The sequence below is a fragment of the Ilyonectria robusta genome (assembly GCF_021365365.1).
Source record: "Ilyonectria robusta strain PMI_751 chromosome Unknown BGZ61scaffold_4, whole genome shotgun sequence".
NCBI classification, from domain to species: Eukaryota; Fungi; Ascomycota; class Sordariomycetes; order Hypocreales; family Nectriaceae; genus Ilyonectria; species Ilyonectria robusta.
This window is the reverse complement of record NW_025764438.1, coordinates 110,210-125,163: the sequence shown is the minus strand read 5'-3', so window position 1 is coordinate 125,163 and position 14,954 is coordinate 110,210. Positions and strand designations below refer to the sequence as shown.

Sequence of the window (14,954 nt, the reverse complement as noted above, 5' to 3'; positions counted from 1 at the left end):
TTTGTCGCACCGATAGTAGTGACCATCACGGAGGGAAGCGGTCACGTTGATGCTTGCATCCATCAAGTAGACGAAAGGAAGTTACATCTAAAACCGTCTTACTAACATTGCCTATATCGCAATCCCGCTACAGCAAAAGGGAATGATCACACCGCTTATCAGTAGCGTTGTTGTAGTCCATATCTCCGTCTGACAGTCTAATATCGACGAAATGACCAACTACAACTATATAGACGGGCACGATGCAATGTGTGGTTTCACAGTGCTCAAGTAGTCCTAACAAGAAATCGCGCTACATATCTAGACAAACGTACAAATACGCTGCCTTACCATGGTAGGGGGGATCTCAATTTTTTCATCGACAGCAACAAGCCAGGTCCTGATGCTCATATTCTTGCTCCATATTGGGGCCTACCGGGGCTCCACAATTGACTATGTTCGAAGTGTATTGCTAAGTCACAGTAGAAATGAGGCTGCAGGGGCGCGAGTGAATGAATGACTTGAGTTAAGCTATGTAGACTTTTTAACTTTCGGACCGCAACAGGTTGAGCTGAAGCTTGGGTTCCGAAAAAATGGTGGAAGCATTGAATTGTATTCCCAGTATTCCAGGACCAAAGAAGGTCTCTAAACGCTGACAATCTCGCCCATGACGGCCAGCACGTTGGCGGAGGCGCGAGAGTTCTCGGCGTTGATGGTGAGGACGCCGGAGCTGGAGTCCCAAGTGTTGCCGTGGGACTCGTTCTCCTCGGAGGAGGAGCCGGAGGCACCAATGCGGAATCCGAAGATGCTGATGCCGCCGCCACCTTGGACCGTCTTCTTGTAGTCCTTGTCGAAGGCCGTCTTGGCGCTGCCGCTGAAGCTGATCTCCATGCTGACACCCTGGGCGATCAGCATCTGCGTGGCGCGCACCTTCGTGAACATGGCCGGGGCCTTGGCCCCCAGCTTGGCCATGAGACCGTTGACATCGACGTTCCTACGCATCAGGGTTAGACGAAGGCTTGTGGAGAAGGAGAGGAGGAGAGGAGGAAGGCTTGGGCGCACTCACCAGGTACCGGGCGCGAAGGGGACGGTCTTGTAGTGCTGGACCTTGAGCTTGACACTCACGTCCTTGGCGTTGGAGCTCATGTCGAAGTTGGAGTGCTCGACTCGCCCGCCTCCACTGGCGTAGAAGTCGAACACGGGGAATCGGCTGAAGGACGCACTTCCCTGTGCCTCAGTGAAACCAATATCTTTGTAAGAAGATTGCTGGCCAATGGATAGGTTGACCTCAAACTCGGACGCCTTCTGGTTCGAGTTGGCGACCCAGCCATCGAGGAGAGATGCGTAGCCGTCGATGGAGTATTGGGGGACATATTGAGTGTCGAGGGGGTCAGGAATGATAGGCTTTCCAGCGGCATCGTAGGTCACCGATTGAATGCTAGCCTTCATGTTGAATCTGCGAGTGTTTTGATTTTGTCAGCTCTGAGTTCTGAGATATTAAATCAGCACCGACACATACCCTTTCAGTTCGGTCAGTGTGTTCGTTCCGTTGGCAGTCCGCTTCATGGCGTCGGCCAGCAGAGCAGAGCCAGAGCCGCCAATGGCGTTGGTTCGCATCTGAACTTCGTTGGTAGCGGCCTCCCTGTAAATTATCAAAGTCAGTGCCCTGGGTCTTGTCCGTGCCAGAATCCATTGTTGCCGACACCACATGGATTGGGCTCATTCACGAATTGGTCCGGTTGGGGGAACAAGATATGGCTTCACGTACCAGTTCTGCACAGCAACCAGGTAGGCGTTGGCGTTCAGAGGGGCCCACTGAGCGAACGACTTGGGCTTGTCCGGGTTGTCATCGTCCTTGAAGTCCTCCATGGCCTCCTTCTTGGCCACATCCCTCTCCTTCCTGTAGATCTCAACTCTCTCCTTAGCCTTGTTGAGCCTGTCCCATGCGTCGGGAGATGTATCGCCACCAGCGCCCTGAAGGAGATGATATCAGCAGTTGTGTCTCACGACTCACTTGTCTTCACACTTGGGCAAATACTAACCGGCGACAGGGTCTGCAATGTCATCTCGAGGGCATCAGAGTAGCGAGCGACCTTGCTGGCGACCCAGTTGGGGTTGGTGGGATCCAGCAAGAAGTCGGCATACTGGTAAATTCCCCAGTTAGTGCACGCCGCCGGAATGTCCCTACCACCGGAGATGCCAGCAGTGTTGGCAGCCGCGATGTAGACCCTGGTGTTGTCGCCCACCGGGCTGCTGTTCATGATGTTCTTGACAGCGGAGGCATAGGCCTTCCAAAACAGCTGGTTTTCGTCAGACATGGTGCTGGTTTTGCTTGGATTTCTTCGAGAGAAGGAATCAGGAGTGAGGATTTTGAGTATGGATGTGATGTGCAGGTTCTGAAGTGCTTGGTGAAGCTGATGGATCGAGGACAAGTCTTACGGGGTCCATTGCCCCTATATATACACAATCAGGGCTTCGGCAATAGACAATTCTTCCGGACTAACGATACCTCTTTGCCCGCAGGTGTTCTGACGAGCTTCGTCTGGCGGTGAAGCTCCCTTACTTTCGGGCTTTCCGCTGTGTTGATACTAACTGCATGCTGCATGCTGCATGCCGCGCGGTATCATGGGACCAAAAGCACAGCCGAGAATGATCATTGACAACGTGACGAATAATGGAGCAATGACAGCAGGAAAGGGTTAGAATTGTCCTCTCATGGCTGGCTGAGTATCCACAGCAGGAAGCTTCACTTTGTATCCTTAGCTAGCCATTTTAAATTCTCTCTCCACATTATGCAGGGATAGTAGAGAGGTGCTCATTAAAAAATTAAGAGATAACGTTTAAACCCTACGGTCTCATCACCCGAGTTTTAGCAACAAGGGACATTCATCAAATGTACCAGTATTGGTTTTTTTTTCAAGTTGTCAAACTTATATACATGATCAACTTACAGAGGATACAAGGATAGGAACTGTTCTTGTGTACCTACGTGGTGATGAGTAGCACTCGACCAACAATCATACTTGGTGGGATGTGCCTTGGAACTCAGCCAGCCACGCGGACTCCATAGAGATTGTTGTCAGTGCTAGTGCCAGTCAGTAGTTTCCGGCATACATCCAGCTTCCCTGTTGCCTCCCACCCCCACCTGTTAGACTATCTGATCTCACATTTGAGCTTCAGGAGACTTCTGGGGCCTCACCGCCCCATGTCTCTCCCTTGAAGTTTAGTTTTGCCAACGAAATGCCAAGATCGGCGCTGACAAAGTCGCTAAACACCGTCATCACGCGTTGACGATGCTATTGCCAAGGTGATCTAGATTTAGCCAACGTCTCGCATACCCACATAATCCTAACTGACTTGCTTCCTACATAACCCTGCATACAAATTTGCGGTGATAGTCCGAGTCTGCAAGTTGTGACTGGTCGATGTTGCCGCTTTAGACAACGCGCTAGACAATGCCTATCAATACGGACGCGGATATTACGTCGTTATGTTGTGACCTAATCCACATACAGAACCAATCAACACCTCAAGCCTAGTTCCCTCTTAGAAGATGGCCACATATTGTACCTCTCCTTGCTTCTGTGAAATCATTTGATCATCTCTCGTGAGGTACCCAGGGGTACCTTCGACCCCACCTCCATCTTATCTGTGGCTTGCCTTTCACCTGGAACAGCTTTAGAACACTCTTCACCGCTACTCCTTCACTGTGACTCTCATTTCTTACCCCTCGATCTCGATTGAAACTGGAGGCGTTCATTTTCGCTGTAGCAGAGTTTGCTGGGTGCTGGTTGAGCTTGGGCGAGCTGCTTTCGGCTTTACGTGACCTTTTCCTGTACTATTTGCATAAATTGTCTACATATCTATCGACAACTCTTTAGAAGTTGTGCCTTTGCATTAAGCAATAGTTTCGCCTTTGCGCCTAGTTTCATGCCGACAAAGAGATTACTACGCGTGTTCCATGGCAGCATGTATCCGTATTATTGAAGGATCGTCCCACTTTCGTGGCTAGCTGAGCGGATAGATACGGTTTGACCCACAGCGGCTCGGCTCAGCGTACATACAATATTGGGCTGCCCATGCCAGGGTTTGAATGAGACACGAGGATGTAAATGGACTTCCCCGCACCGCTAAGTGCTCGGTGAGTTCCATCCCCATCTTTAATCTCCACTTCATATTCCTACATACACTCCACAAAGCCCAATTGGTTGGCTGCAGTTGCTTTTCACTGGGGCCACTAGTAAGCTTGCGAGTTAACTGACGGACGAGTGCTTCAAACATTTCTGAGACATATTGGTTCGTGCATATCTAACTAGACTCTGAGATTTCCCTTTCTGTGCATTCAGCAAGCCACCAGCAACGCCCCCCCCCCCCGAAACAATTGGCCATCGGTGAAAGTTAGAGAAATTTGTTGAGGCGCATTCCTTGGACGAGAGCTGCTGATCTCTTGGGTTCCTCGTCCTTCCTTGAGGGGGCGGGGGGGGAGTTGGGCGCCGACGCAAGGGAGGATTTTAGTTACAATTACAACCATACTAGAATGCGGTCAGACGCTAGTGCATGCGAAACGCCCAAAGCTCAGCACTGCAACTATTGAGGCCATCCATGCAGTAGCATTGAAGTATCTCCTGCATTCAGCTCGCTACCCACTTGTAACTCCATGAGCTGCATAGCCAAGCATGGAGGGTGACCCGATACCGGAGTTCCTCGCCGGGTTGGAATACGTAGAATAGAACATTCTCTGCTCTGATTAAAGTAGCTTTAAGCTAGTCTATCTTTAGATAATAGATATTATAATTATTAAAGCTAAAATAAAATAAAAATTAATTTAATGATTGTTTTATAATTTATATTTTTTTTAAAAACCCCCATTTTAATTTATATTATAATATAATTAATTATTTTATTAAAAAAATATTTTAAATTAATTATTTAAAAATGTTTTTTTTTCTTTTTTTATTAAATTATTCTCTTTTAATTAATATCTTTCTTTATATTTAAGTCTATTTAATATATCAAACCCCGAGAATATTTCACTCCACCCTTATAGGAAAAATAAGAAATCGAGACTCAGTGCCGGGCACAAGACCTTCTCTAGCGGTCACGCTACCATCGTCACTGACTTTTCCATCGGTCAGTACGGTGCCTTTAGCCGACTAACGGAAAACAACCGTCATCCTCCCCCTGGAAGATGCCGTCGGCAGCGATGAGTGTTGTAGCTCTGCATGTGAGCCGCTGGAGACACACGCTCCCTAGCGAGGCTGCGCGATACCCAGACACAAAATTCGTTCGAGAGTTTTTATACGATGACGTACTTGAGACCTTTGAGAAGACTCGCCATACCGTACAGGCGTGATGCCTGCTATACTTCATCTTTACCATCCAACCAGGACTGGCTACGTTGATGCTGTTGTATATTATTCTCTTCTTACATAACATACCTGTGGATGGCGGTTTTGGGATTACCTCGATCCTTGCTAGTGTCGATGGTGATAGCTTGAGGATTTTATCGGAAGCAGGGCTTTCTAAGGAGTTAAAGAGGCGCGTACAGTTGAATATGAAGGTCAGTGAAAGTGACTCTTTAGAGACTCGAATACAGTCTACCCTAACCGACAATCAAACTGGAAGGCAAGGTAAAATCAAGAGAGGGAAGAAATATAACTAGACTTTAGAGTGTAGAATTCTCAGGTACAAAGACGAATCATCTAGTTGAGTATTACCACGCCGTTTTGGTTGTGATGTTCAGTGCAAGTGTGACCTGCCAATTTCGCATCGTAGACGCAAACTTCAAATCAAGTCGTCCAACCGCTGCGACTGCAACAGCGAGAATAACGTATCACGGGTAAATTAATACGATGTCCAACTCCCAAACCCAAAAGCAAATTTGATTTTTGTTTATGCCCACCAGAAATTGCCCTTATAATGCAAATAGATGTCTCATCTTTGGGCAACCATGGGTATGACTCCCCTCCTCGTAGAGTAGCCTCGGGTCTTACACAGGACGTAATCAACGTAATTGCTATAACCGTCTATTCACTGGTCAAATCAACAACTTCACTCTCTGTGGGAGGCAATTTTCGCTTCTTCCCATTCATTGGACGCGTAGACGAGTTCAGCGACTGGCCAGTATTCGCTCGTGGCTGACGAGGCTGCCTTGTCACCGCCACCCGCAGTGCCTTGGTTTGTTCCATGTTGACAATGCTGGAATAGTCCGAGCCTAGGAGCTTCCTGAGGTGTTCCTGGTCAAATTGCTGGAACTGCTCAGCGGCCATATTGCGCCGCCAGGCCCAGTCCTGACGTTTCTGTTTATGATGACGGAATGTCTTGGTCACCACCAGAGAGTGGGGTGAGCCGGACCGCAAAGTCTTACGAGTACAGTCGACATTGCTAGCACCCAAATTCTGCGCAAGGTGTTCGCGCCGGTGTTGATTTACCGCGAAAGATTGTACCTTGAGCGCGGGGTTGGTAAGGAATTCGTTTAGACGCGCACAGTCAACGCAAGAACAGCGTACGCCGGTGCGAGCCAAGTTTCTGTCACTTTTAGGCTCGCGCCGTACAAAGGTATCGAGGTAAGCTTTGAGCAAGGTGGAAAATAGCTGTTGATAGCATGCCGTGTCTAGAGGTATGTTCTTGGAGACGAGAATGGGGATGAGATGGTGTAGGAAGGGCAGCCACATGTTTTCAAGTTCCAGGTCTGGGAGCCGAGGGGCGTCTGCAACCAGCCTGGAAATGAGCAAATTAACAAGGCCATCTGATTCTGTACCAATTGAAATGACGGCAGAAAGGAAGTTGGTCAGCTCTTCATAGCTGATTGTGGCTTGGAGTTCTAGTGCCTGGATCTCAGCCTCGTCGTATACCCCTGTGAGATCCGGAGAGGCGATGAATGAGTTGGCCATGGTCCGATAAAGATGCATAGAGCTTTCCACAGGCAAGACACCACTGGTGCTTTGTCGATGCAACCGGTCTAGGAATGCAAGCAAGGCTGCAGCCGGGGGACGTCCTCGATTGAGTATAGGTGCAACCCTGCAGTATAATTAGCCCTATATGCACCACAGCAATGAAGGGAGTCGGTGTAACATACGTTTGTGAGAGGAAAATGGATGGGTCGTCAAAATAGAGCGCAACGTCAACCAGAGCCACACCATCTCTTCCGCCCAAGACTCTGGATCTACAAGTATCCAGGCAAGAGCGGAGTGTTCTGCGAGCAAACTCGAGGAGGTAATCGGGTGTGGAAACACCGACAGGAGCTGAGGGGCCTTTGGAGATGGGCGCCAAGTTCACAACGGCCATGAACTGGCCTGTGAAATAGGGGTACCCCGAAATGGCTGAACTTATTCTATTATTGTCAGCTCCGACATGATGCTCCGATTCCATCGACTGTAACGTACCCCTTTTGAATAGCATTGAATCGTTCTTTGGCATCGCCATCGCCATCACTCAACCATTGCCTAACCCAACTAAAGTAGGCTGGCGGCAGACAGCCTCCGTGATGCTTAGCAGCCTCATCAAGGAATGCATACCGCGCATGCTGGACTGCAACCATAAAAATAGTTTGCCAGGCTTCGTCTGGCACCGCTCCATTGCCCCACAATTGTCGACAGAGATTCTCGAGCGAGGTGAGCGAAGACTCGTGAACCTGTGGCTGTAAACATGCTTGGGCCAAATAGTTCATCTCGGAGTGGTCGCTGTGTGGAAAAGAGCAAAATGTTTTGTTGCACTTAAAGAAGCAGGCAGTGGAGTCACGAGGGACAACAGCAACGGCCTAATCATTGAGAAAATCAGTAGTGACCGGGGTTGAAAATGCGGAAGATGTTGTATCCTACCGTCACGCGATACCAATGTGTCGCCGTTGGCCCCTAAAAATGGAATCGATTAGTATGGCACTTTCTCCCGAAGGATCCAAGCGCTAGACTCGTCTCAAGATCAATGGTAACATACCGAGTTGCCCATATAACCTTCGTATTCCTCCTCCCCCTCGAGGTCCACGAAACAATCTGGTTCAAGCAAATGATCTTCATCAAAATGCAGATTTTTCGTCACCATCCGGCCCTCCAAGTCGACGAGTGTCTTCACTTTGTACGATGTTTCAAAAACCTCATCAATATCATGAAATTCAAGGTCATCGTGCATGTCCTCGTCGTAACCGTAACCGTCGTCCTCATCCTCGTCGTCCTCGTCGCAGTCCCTAGACCTGGACCTGGAGTAGGGGTTAAACTCACAGGACCCCACTTCTTCCTTCTCCAGCAGTCCGAAGAAGATGTCCACAGGAAGCTCGTTGCATGCCTCTTTCAATGCCTGGACGCGGGCCAAATCGCGCCCCTTCAATGCTTTGAGCGAAGTGTTTGCTTCCGTGTAGTCGTGGTCGAGCACATGGTAGAAATATTTCTGTTTCCGCGATTGGCCCTCGGCAAGCCAGTGTTTGAGAGTTTGGTTAAGTGATGTGGGCTCAGACCGCCGCAGCGCTGCCGATGGACGCGGCTGGGCCGGATCGATGGCGAGGTTGTAAGTCAAAACCCACCGGTAGCCTGAAGTCACAGGAAGGACCTCATGCTCGACATCACTGTACCAACAGGCCCACGACTGCGCCACTGCGGATGTCTTGAAGACCTGCTTTTCGCCACAGTGCTTGACCACCAGTTCTCCACCTTGGTGAGCTGACGGCAAGCTAATGACGAGAGTGCCGAACATGCCGGGGATTTTCTCGGTGCTGTGCTGAGTTCAGCCAGTGGTTTAGGGCTATTGCATTCGTTTCAAAAGCTTACTCGGTGTGCGGCTTGAACATGGCGCCCTCTTCATAGACGAGCAGCTTGACGCGACACAGAAGCATATATCCCTAAGGAAACTTGGCCAGCCCGGGTGACGAAAGGTGAACTGCTCTGCATCCAACTCCCAGGTGTTTCGGACTGCGGTATCGACGATGGTATCACTCCCCTTACCGTAGGGCGACTGGCGAGCCTTCTCAATTAGTTGCCGTGCCTTAGACTCGCTGAGCGGCATTGGGATGTCACCGATACCGCGAACGAACAGGCCGACCGGCGGCGGTTGAAGTAGTGCACCGAATGAAGCGAATGACCCATTTGGTTGGATGCTCGTGAGCGCGCTGAGGAGGTCTTCCTTGAGGCCAACTTTGTATGGCTTTGTGCCAAGGCTACTTGCATGGTTCTGGGAGTCGGATGGCCTAGAACTCCCGACACTACGGCCAGTAGTTTGACGCACGCTTTCGGATTCGAATACCATGATTTTCAGCTGGTTGATGGAAAAGGAACATGCTGTCGCGGACGCGGCGTCGACGCGTATCGTTTAATGATGCCCCTATCATGATGAGTTGCGGCACGTGACATGGGTTTGTGTTCAATTACACGGTCAGGCCAAAAACGTAGTGCACCGCTACCTATGATTGGTGGCTTTTTATACATCGAAGTTCATGTACCGCAATCTGAAATTGGGTTATGCAGTCCCGCAAAGGACGTTCGTCTTTTTGTAACAACAAAAGAATCGCTTTTGGTGATGAACTCATGGAACCCCGCATCTCCACCAAAGACCAGCAGAGAGAGTCTGAAACTGCAACAGCGCCAACTCTTTCAAGAGGTTAGGGTGCCCTAGTACACACATACCCAGAGGGGGGACTAGAAGCTCAACAGTAAAAAAAAACACCAACAATAGTATCAACAATAACGCGCCAACTCTTTAATTGTAACCTGCCCGGCCAAATTGCAAAACAGCAGCTAGATCAATAAGGTGGTGGCGTTTAACCTTAAAATGCGCTGTAGTTGAGTTCTCTTCCATGCCTTTCTTTCCTGGTTCCTGAAGCAACCTTGAAGTTGTGCCTGGCTGTACTTATATACAAACGTGAAGAATCAGTTATATTTAGTGAACATTATTTGAGATTAGCATGAAGTCGGGACTGAGATTTGGATGTTGGCAGTCACACTCATTGCACCTTGCACTTTTGCTCTTAGCCTATTGATTTCGAGGCCTTGTTACTAAGCGGTCACAAAAGGTGGCCGTCTCATAACTCATCTCGTTCTCTCGGTCGGATTGAGACCCAACTACTCCACTCAACGTGTATTCCGGCCCTCTTCGACCAAACAAAGTACACGTAAGAGGCTAGCTAAGCAACCGGACAGATCGGGCTGAAGAATCTGTCCGCATGCTAACAAAAAATGGGCCCCGCGCCAAGGCAATGAACTTTGTTGGATGTGCTGAGTGGTTGGCCTGCTCCCCGCCGTGGCACAAGCTGTTACTAAAACCCCATGCAACTACGCGCCTGTACGAAACAGGGGTCCATCTCGGGGCAACAAGGGTTAAGAAGGGAGCCCCTTGATACAAATATTGGAACTTGATGGGATCCCGTATTTCTAAGAGCCATGGTCGATGTACTAGGAGCCTCATGAATTTTGCTCCTAACCAAAGGTTTCCGTTCGAACCAATTGTTACCGGTGTTCGTAAAACCCCCCGCTATCTTAAGGGTGTTGACGTTTAGGATCTTAAACATTACGAACTAATGAGGTTGCACTGGTCATAACCTAGAAATAGACACGAAAGGACACGAGATACAGAACCAAATGGCGTTACTATAATCGTAGCGAATTAACTAGTCTAGCATCCAGTACTCAGAAGTGCATGTTGATTGCTACGTTTTTGTACATTTTGACAGACACTGGCAAGCGACGCTTACCCTGTTGCTCAGTGTTTGTAATCCGCCTGGGGTTGGGAGCTCCGCTAAAGCGGCGGAGTTTGGGGTACGTACCGCTCCGCCTAAATCTGATACAGGATGACTACAGCACCTACAGCACCTAAACCTCCAGCGCTATCTCCGCCACGCCCCTCTCTATGCATCCCTGTGTCACGTTGCGTGGAACTGATACGTGGGCAATTGCATTCTAAATATTAGAGCTCTCTTTTCCAAGGAGCAAGATACACTCGCGTATCCTTTTGGAGAGTACCTACTCGCAAAAGCCTCCCACTCATTGCAACCGGCCGCCGCCTTATCATCATCATGGGTCGTCGAGCGGAACCCGTGCTTCCATTCACTAAGCCCAAGTCCAAGCCCGGTCAAGCCGGACGTCAGGCCAGCCCGTCGCCTCCCTCGTCGCCCAAGTTGACGCCCCGGAAGGTTATCCTCGTCATATTTCTATCGTTGTTGGGTCTCAGCCTGTTGCACCGACCCGTCACTCACTGCTACAATGGATTCCCAAAGTATGGCCATGGCCAGGGCCTCTTGACACCCGAGGAGCGCGCGCGTAACATTCTCGCGACCACCCCTTTGATAGGTAAGCATCGATGTTGGCGCATATCTGAAAACCTGATAGATGCCTATTCAGAAGAACGTTGCGACTAATTTTTATGGCCAGATGGTCATGTTGACTTCCCCGTGCTTCTGCGCGCCTTCTTTGGTAACCACATCTATCATGAGAACTTCACCAAGCCCTTTGAGCAAGGCGACCTTCCCGGTCACGTTGACCTCCAGCGCCTCCGCCTCGGCCAGAGCGGCGGCGCATTCTGGAGCCTCTTCGCTCCCTGCCCCGAGAATGGCACTGACTTCTCCGATGAGAACTACGCCACTAGTAAGTTCAGCATTCTCTTGCTCATGCAAGATCACCATCTTGAGTCATGCATGTGCTGACCATGTCAAACCAGGCGTTCAATTCACCCTTAATCAAATCGACGTCATGACGAGGGTGCAGGAGGCCTACCCAGATGACTTCTCTCAGAAAGTCAACAGTGCTACCGCTGTGGAGGCTTTCAAGCAGGGCAAGTTCATCTCCCCTCTCGGTATCGAGGGCCTGCACCAGATTGGCAATTCCGTCACCAACCTCCGCAAGTTCCATGAACTCGGCGCCCGCTACGCTACCCTCACGCATAACTGCCACAACAAGTTTGCTGATGCTGCGATCCTGGAGAACCCTACGCGCAAGGCCGAGCCGCTCTGGGGCGGCGTCAGCCCTCTTGGCCGTCGTGTAATCCACGAGATGAACCGCATCGGCATGATTGTTGACCTCTCCCATGTTAGGTTTGTTCATTCATCCTCGCACTAAATAACCATCCACTAATCTTTGACTCTGCAACCAGTGAGGACACAATGCTCGACGTCTTGGGCAACAAAAGCGACTGGGCCGGATCTAAGGCACCCATTATCTTCTCCCACAGCTCGGCTTATAGCGTCTGTCCTCATCCCCGTAACGTCAAGGACCACGTCCTCCAGCTTGTGAAGGAGCGCAACTCCATTGTCATGGTCAACATCGCTCCCGATTTCATCTCTTGTGTTGATGCCGGCAACGAAAACGGCCTCCCTGACTTTGTCCCCGCCAACTCGACGCTGGCTCATGCCGCCCGGCACATCCTCTACATCGGCAACCTCATCGGCTACGACCATGTTGGAATCGGCACCGACTTCGACGGAATCCCGAGCGTGCCCGTGGGACTGGAGGATGTTTCCAAGTACCCAGACCTGATCGCCGAGCTACTAAGACAGGGCGTGAGCAACGAGGACGCCGCCAAGGTCGCAGGCGGGAACGTCCTCCGGGTTTGGAAGGATGTGGATGCGGTGGCGGCTCAATTGCAGGCGGATCGAGAGCTGCCCATGGAGGACGACCTGGCGCCGCTCTGGTTTCAGGAAAGGCAGGATTAGAGTGAATCTGTCAGATGATTGTTGCGTTTGACAGGCTGCGATGTAGAGTTCATTTGTCTCATCGTACATTGTATACATATATCTTGTACAACAGGAAGCATTGCCTTCACTTCCTCCGCTGGCTTTTCCCGTGATGACCACCGCTTCACATATGCCTCTAGATTTGTTGCAACCGCGGTATTTCCGTTTTCTATTCCCAAGCCGAAGTCCAGGTTTAACCTCGTCGCTCGACCCTGTTGAGCTTGTTCGCTGTTGCCGTCTGCGTCCTCGTCCGCTGTCCGCGCACCGGCAGACCCATGGCGTGTCGTCGACCACGGTACGTGCCCATGTCCTTCAATCTGCGAATATTCTCCTGGACGAGTCGGCGGGCGTCGGTCTCGAGCGTCATCTGCGATAGTTCTGCCGTGAGGGAGGTGACGGTCCTGGGGGCGAGGGAGCCGACTTTGGCGAGCTTGTGGATGGAGTGCTTGGCCATAATGCGTGCGGAAGTGGTCGACCCGAGAGCGTAGAAGGACTCGAGGGCTTTCTAGAGGCGAAGAAGAACCATTGTAAGAACGCTGTTGCGGGCGGAAAGGGTCGTGGGATAATGGGATCGTCGATTGGAGGCTAGCTTACCTTGACCAACTTTTGTTCTCCGAAGTTGACACCGAGAATGAACACCTGCAGAAAATTCAGTCAGAGTCGAATTTTCAGGAGGAGAGCCATTGGCGCAGATGTACCATTTTGCCAGATTTCTCGTGGGTATCACAGTCGCATGCTTCGGATCTCGAATTCGACGTTGCGGCTCAAAGATGGATGAAGTGCAAAAGATGGGCTGTCCCGGGAAAACCGGGGGTAAACTGTGCCGTCTCAGCGACCAGGGTGGTATGGAGATGGCGGTTAGGGGAGTGGCAGCATAGCTTCAGCGGATGTAGCGGGGTCAGCTCTCTGAAACTAGCCTGAAGCTCTTCCCCCTCCAGGCGCATACCTACCTTGGTGCCCCTTGCTTCCATCCTAGGCCTGTGCAGCGCCAATTGCGCAAGTGTCTCCCGCCCGCCATTTCGTATAAGTGTCCCCAACCCACCACGGCCGCCGCCTCACCCTCCTTTGCTCTCTTCTCCTCCACATCATCACTGTTGCCGCATCTCCCCCGATCCGCAGCAGGAGAAACCGCAATCATGTTCAACCTTCGCCGACTCTTCGTTTCGGTCGCCCTCCTCTTCGGAGTCGGCCTGGTCTTCTTCACCCAGACCGCCGAGGCCACCAAGGGCCCCAAGATCACCCACAAGGTCTTCTTCGATATCGAGCAGGATGGCCAGTCCCTTGGCCGCATCGTCTTCGGCCTCTACGGCAAGACCGTCCCCAAGACTGCTGAGAACTTCCGTGCCCTTGCTACTGGCGAGAAGGGCTTCGGCTACGAGGGGTCTACCTTCCACCGTGTCATCAAGGAGTTCATGATCCAGGGTGGTGACTTCACCAAGGGCGATGGCACTGGCGGCAAGTCGAGTATGTTTTGACCCCGTCGCCGTGGCAATTACCTTTGAAAGAGTTTGACTGACGATACTCCTCCGTCTGACAGTCTACGGCGAGAAGTTCGCCGACGAGAACTTCAAGCTCCGCCACTCCAAGAAGGGCCTCCTCTCCATGGCCAACGCTGGCAAGGACACCAACGGCTCTCAGTTCTTCATCACCACCATCATCACCTCGTGAGCACCCCCCATCGTCCGGTATACATGGTACATTGGAGCTTGAAACTGACTGGTCGGATTAGGTGGCTCGACGGCAAGCACGTCGTCTTCGGCGAGGTCATTGAGGGCTACGAGGTCGTCGAGAAGGTCGAGCTGACCAAGACCCTCCCCGGCGACAAGCCCGAGAAGCCCATCAAGATTGCCAAGAGCGGCGAGCTCGAGGTCCCCCCTGAAGGTATTCACGTCGAGCTCTAAACAGCCCAGCATCGCGCCTCAATGCTTCCTCGTCTTGCCTGGCCCAAGCTGATTCGTGTGTCGCCACCCTCCAGGCCTTTACGGCGGAGCTGTATGGGCCGTTGATGAGGAAGGCTGGTCCTGGTTCCAGAAGGGATCGCTCTTCGTCATTTTCGCCGGCATTATCTTCCTTGGTTTCCGCACCAGCAAGAACTTCCATGCTGGCCGATTTTAAGAGACTCGAGGATAGAAGGATCATTTGGAGGAGACAATATAAGAACCCACGTACTCGTGGGCTGCGACACCGCGTTTGCCTTTCGTACCCAGTCCCGCCCAATCCCACCTGTGCATGGTGCCACATGTTTGTGACGTATGCCGGGCTCTCGTGTTCATGCCATGTCTGGTTTTCCCCACGTTGCCGCGTGTTCTTGGTGGCTCTGTCCCGG

At 51.2% G+C, this 14,954-nt stretch overlaps 5 protein-coding genes across 5 annotated transcripts; 2 read left to right on the top strand and 3 right to left on the bottom strand.

The window, feature by feature from the left end:
- Positions 1-624: 624 nt before the first annotated feature.
- On the bottom strand, positions 625-2,240 carry BGZ61DRAFT_491008 (uncharacterized protein; the record flags this gene model as incomplete). Its single annotated transcript, XM_046250387.1, has 5 exons — positions 625-973; positions 1,046-1,435; positions 1,499-1,621; positions 1,748-1,953; positions 2,022-2,240. The coding sequence occupies 5 exons, from the start codon at positions 2,238-2,240 to the stop codon at positions 625-627; spliced, it is 1,287 nt and encodes a 428-aa protein (XP_046108078.1).
- A 3,439-nt stretch (positions 2,241-5,679) lies between these two features.
- Positions 5,680-9,213, bottom strand: BGZ61DRAFT_503705 (uncharacterized protein; the record flags this gene model as incomplete). Its single annotated transcript, XM_046251776.1, has 7 exons — positions 5,680-6,999; positions 7,058-7,312; positions 7,365-7,738; positions 7,800-7,832; positions 7,915-8,683; positions 8,789-9,138; positions 9,193-9,213. The coding sequence occupies 7 exons, from the start codon at positions 9,211-9,213 to the stop codon at positions 6,006-6,008; spliced, it is 2,796 nt and encodes a 931-aa protein (XP_046108077.1). The 3' UTR covers positions 5,680-6,005.
- Positions 9,214-10,790: 1,577 nt separating this feature from the next.
- Positions 10,791-12,621, top strand: BGZ61DRAFT_503704 (membrane dipeptidase-domain-containing protein). The gene is made up of 4 exons (XM_046251775.1): positions 10,791-11,249; positions 11,331-11,543; positions 11,617-11,989; positions 12,049-12,621. The coding sequence occupies exons 1-4, from the start codon at positions 10,976-10,978 to the stop codon at positions 12,605-12,607; spliced, it is 1,419 nt and encodes a 472-aa protein (XP_046108076.1). The 5' UTR covers positions 10,791-10,975; the 3' UTR covers positions 12,608-12,621.
- Positions 12,622-12,714: 93 nt separating this feature from the next.
- On the bottom strand, positions 12,715-13,389 carry BGZ61DRAFT_156665 (uncharacterized protein). Its single transcript, XM_046237415.1, has 3 exons — positions 13,327-13,389; positions 13,223-13,267; positions 12,715-13,133 (listed from the first exon to the last, which is right to left on the bottom strand). Exons 1-3 carry the CDS (start codon positions 13,327-13,329, stop codon positions 12,822-12,824), a joined length of 360 nt encoding a protein of 119 aa, XP_046108075.1. The 5' UTR covers positions 13,330-13,389; the 3' UTR covers positions 12,715-12,821.
- On the top strand, positions 13,337-14,919 carry BGZ61DRAFT_444241 (peptidyl-prolyl cis-trans isomerase B). Its single transcript, XM_046244956.1, has 3 exons — positions 13,337-14,092; positions 14,166-14,292; positions 14,358-14,919. The coding sequence occupies exons 1-3, from the start codon at positions 13,765-13,767 to the stop codon at positions 14,527-14,529; spliced, it is 627 nt and encodes a 208-aa protein (XP_046108074.1). The 5' UTR covers positions 13,337-13,764; the 3' UTR covers positions 14,530-14,919.
- The last annotated feature ends 35 nt before the right edge of the window (positions 14,920-14,954 follow it).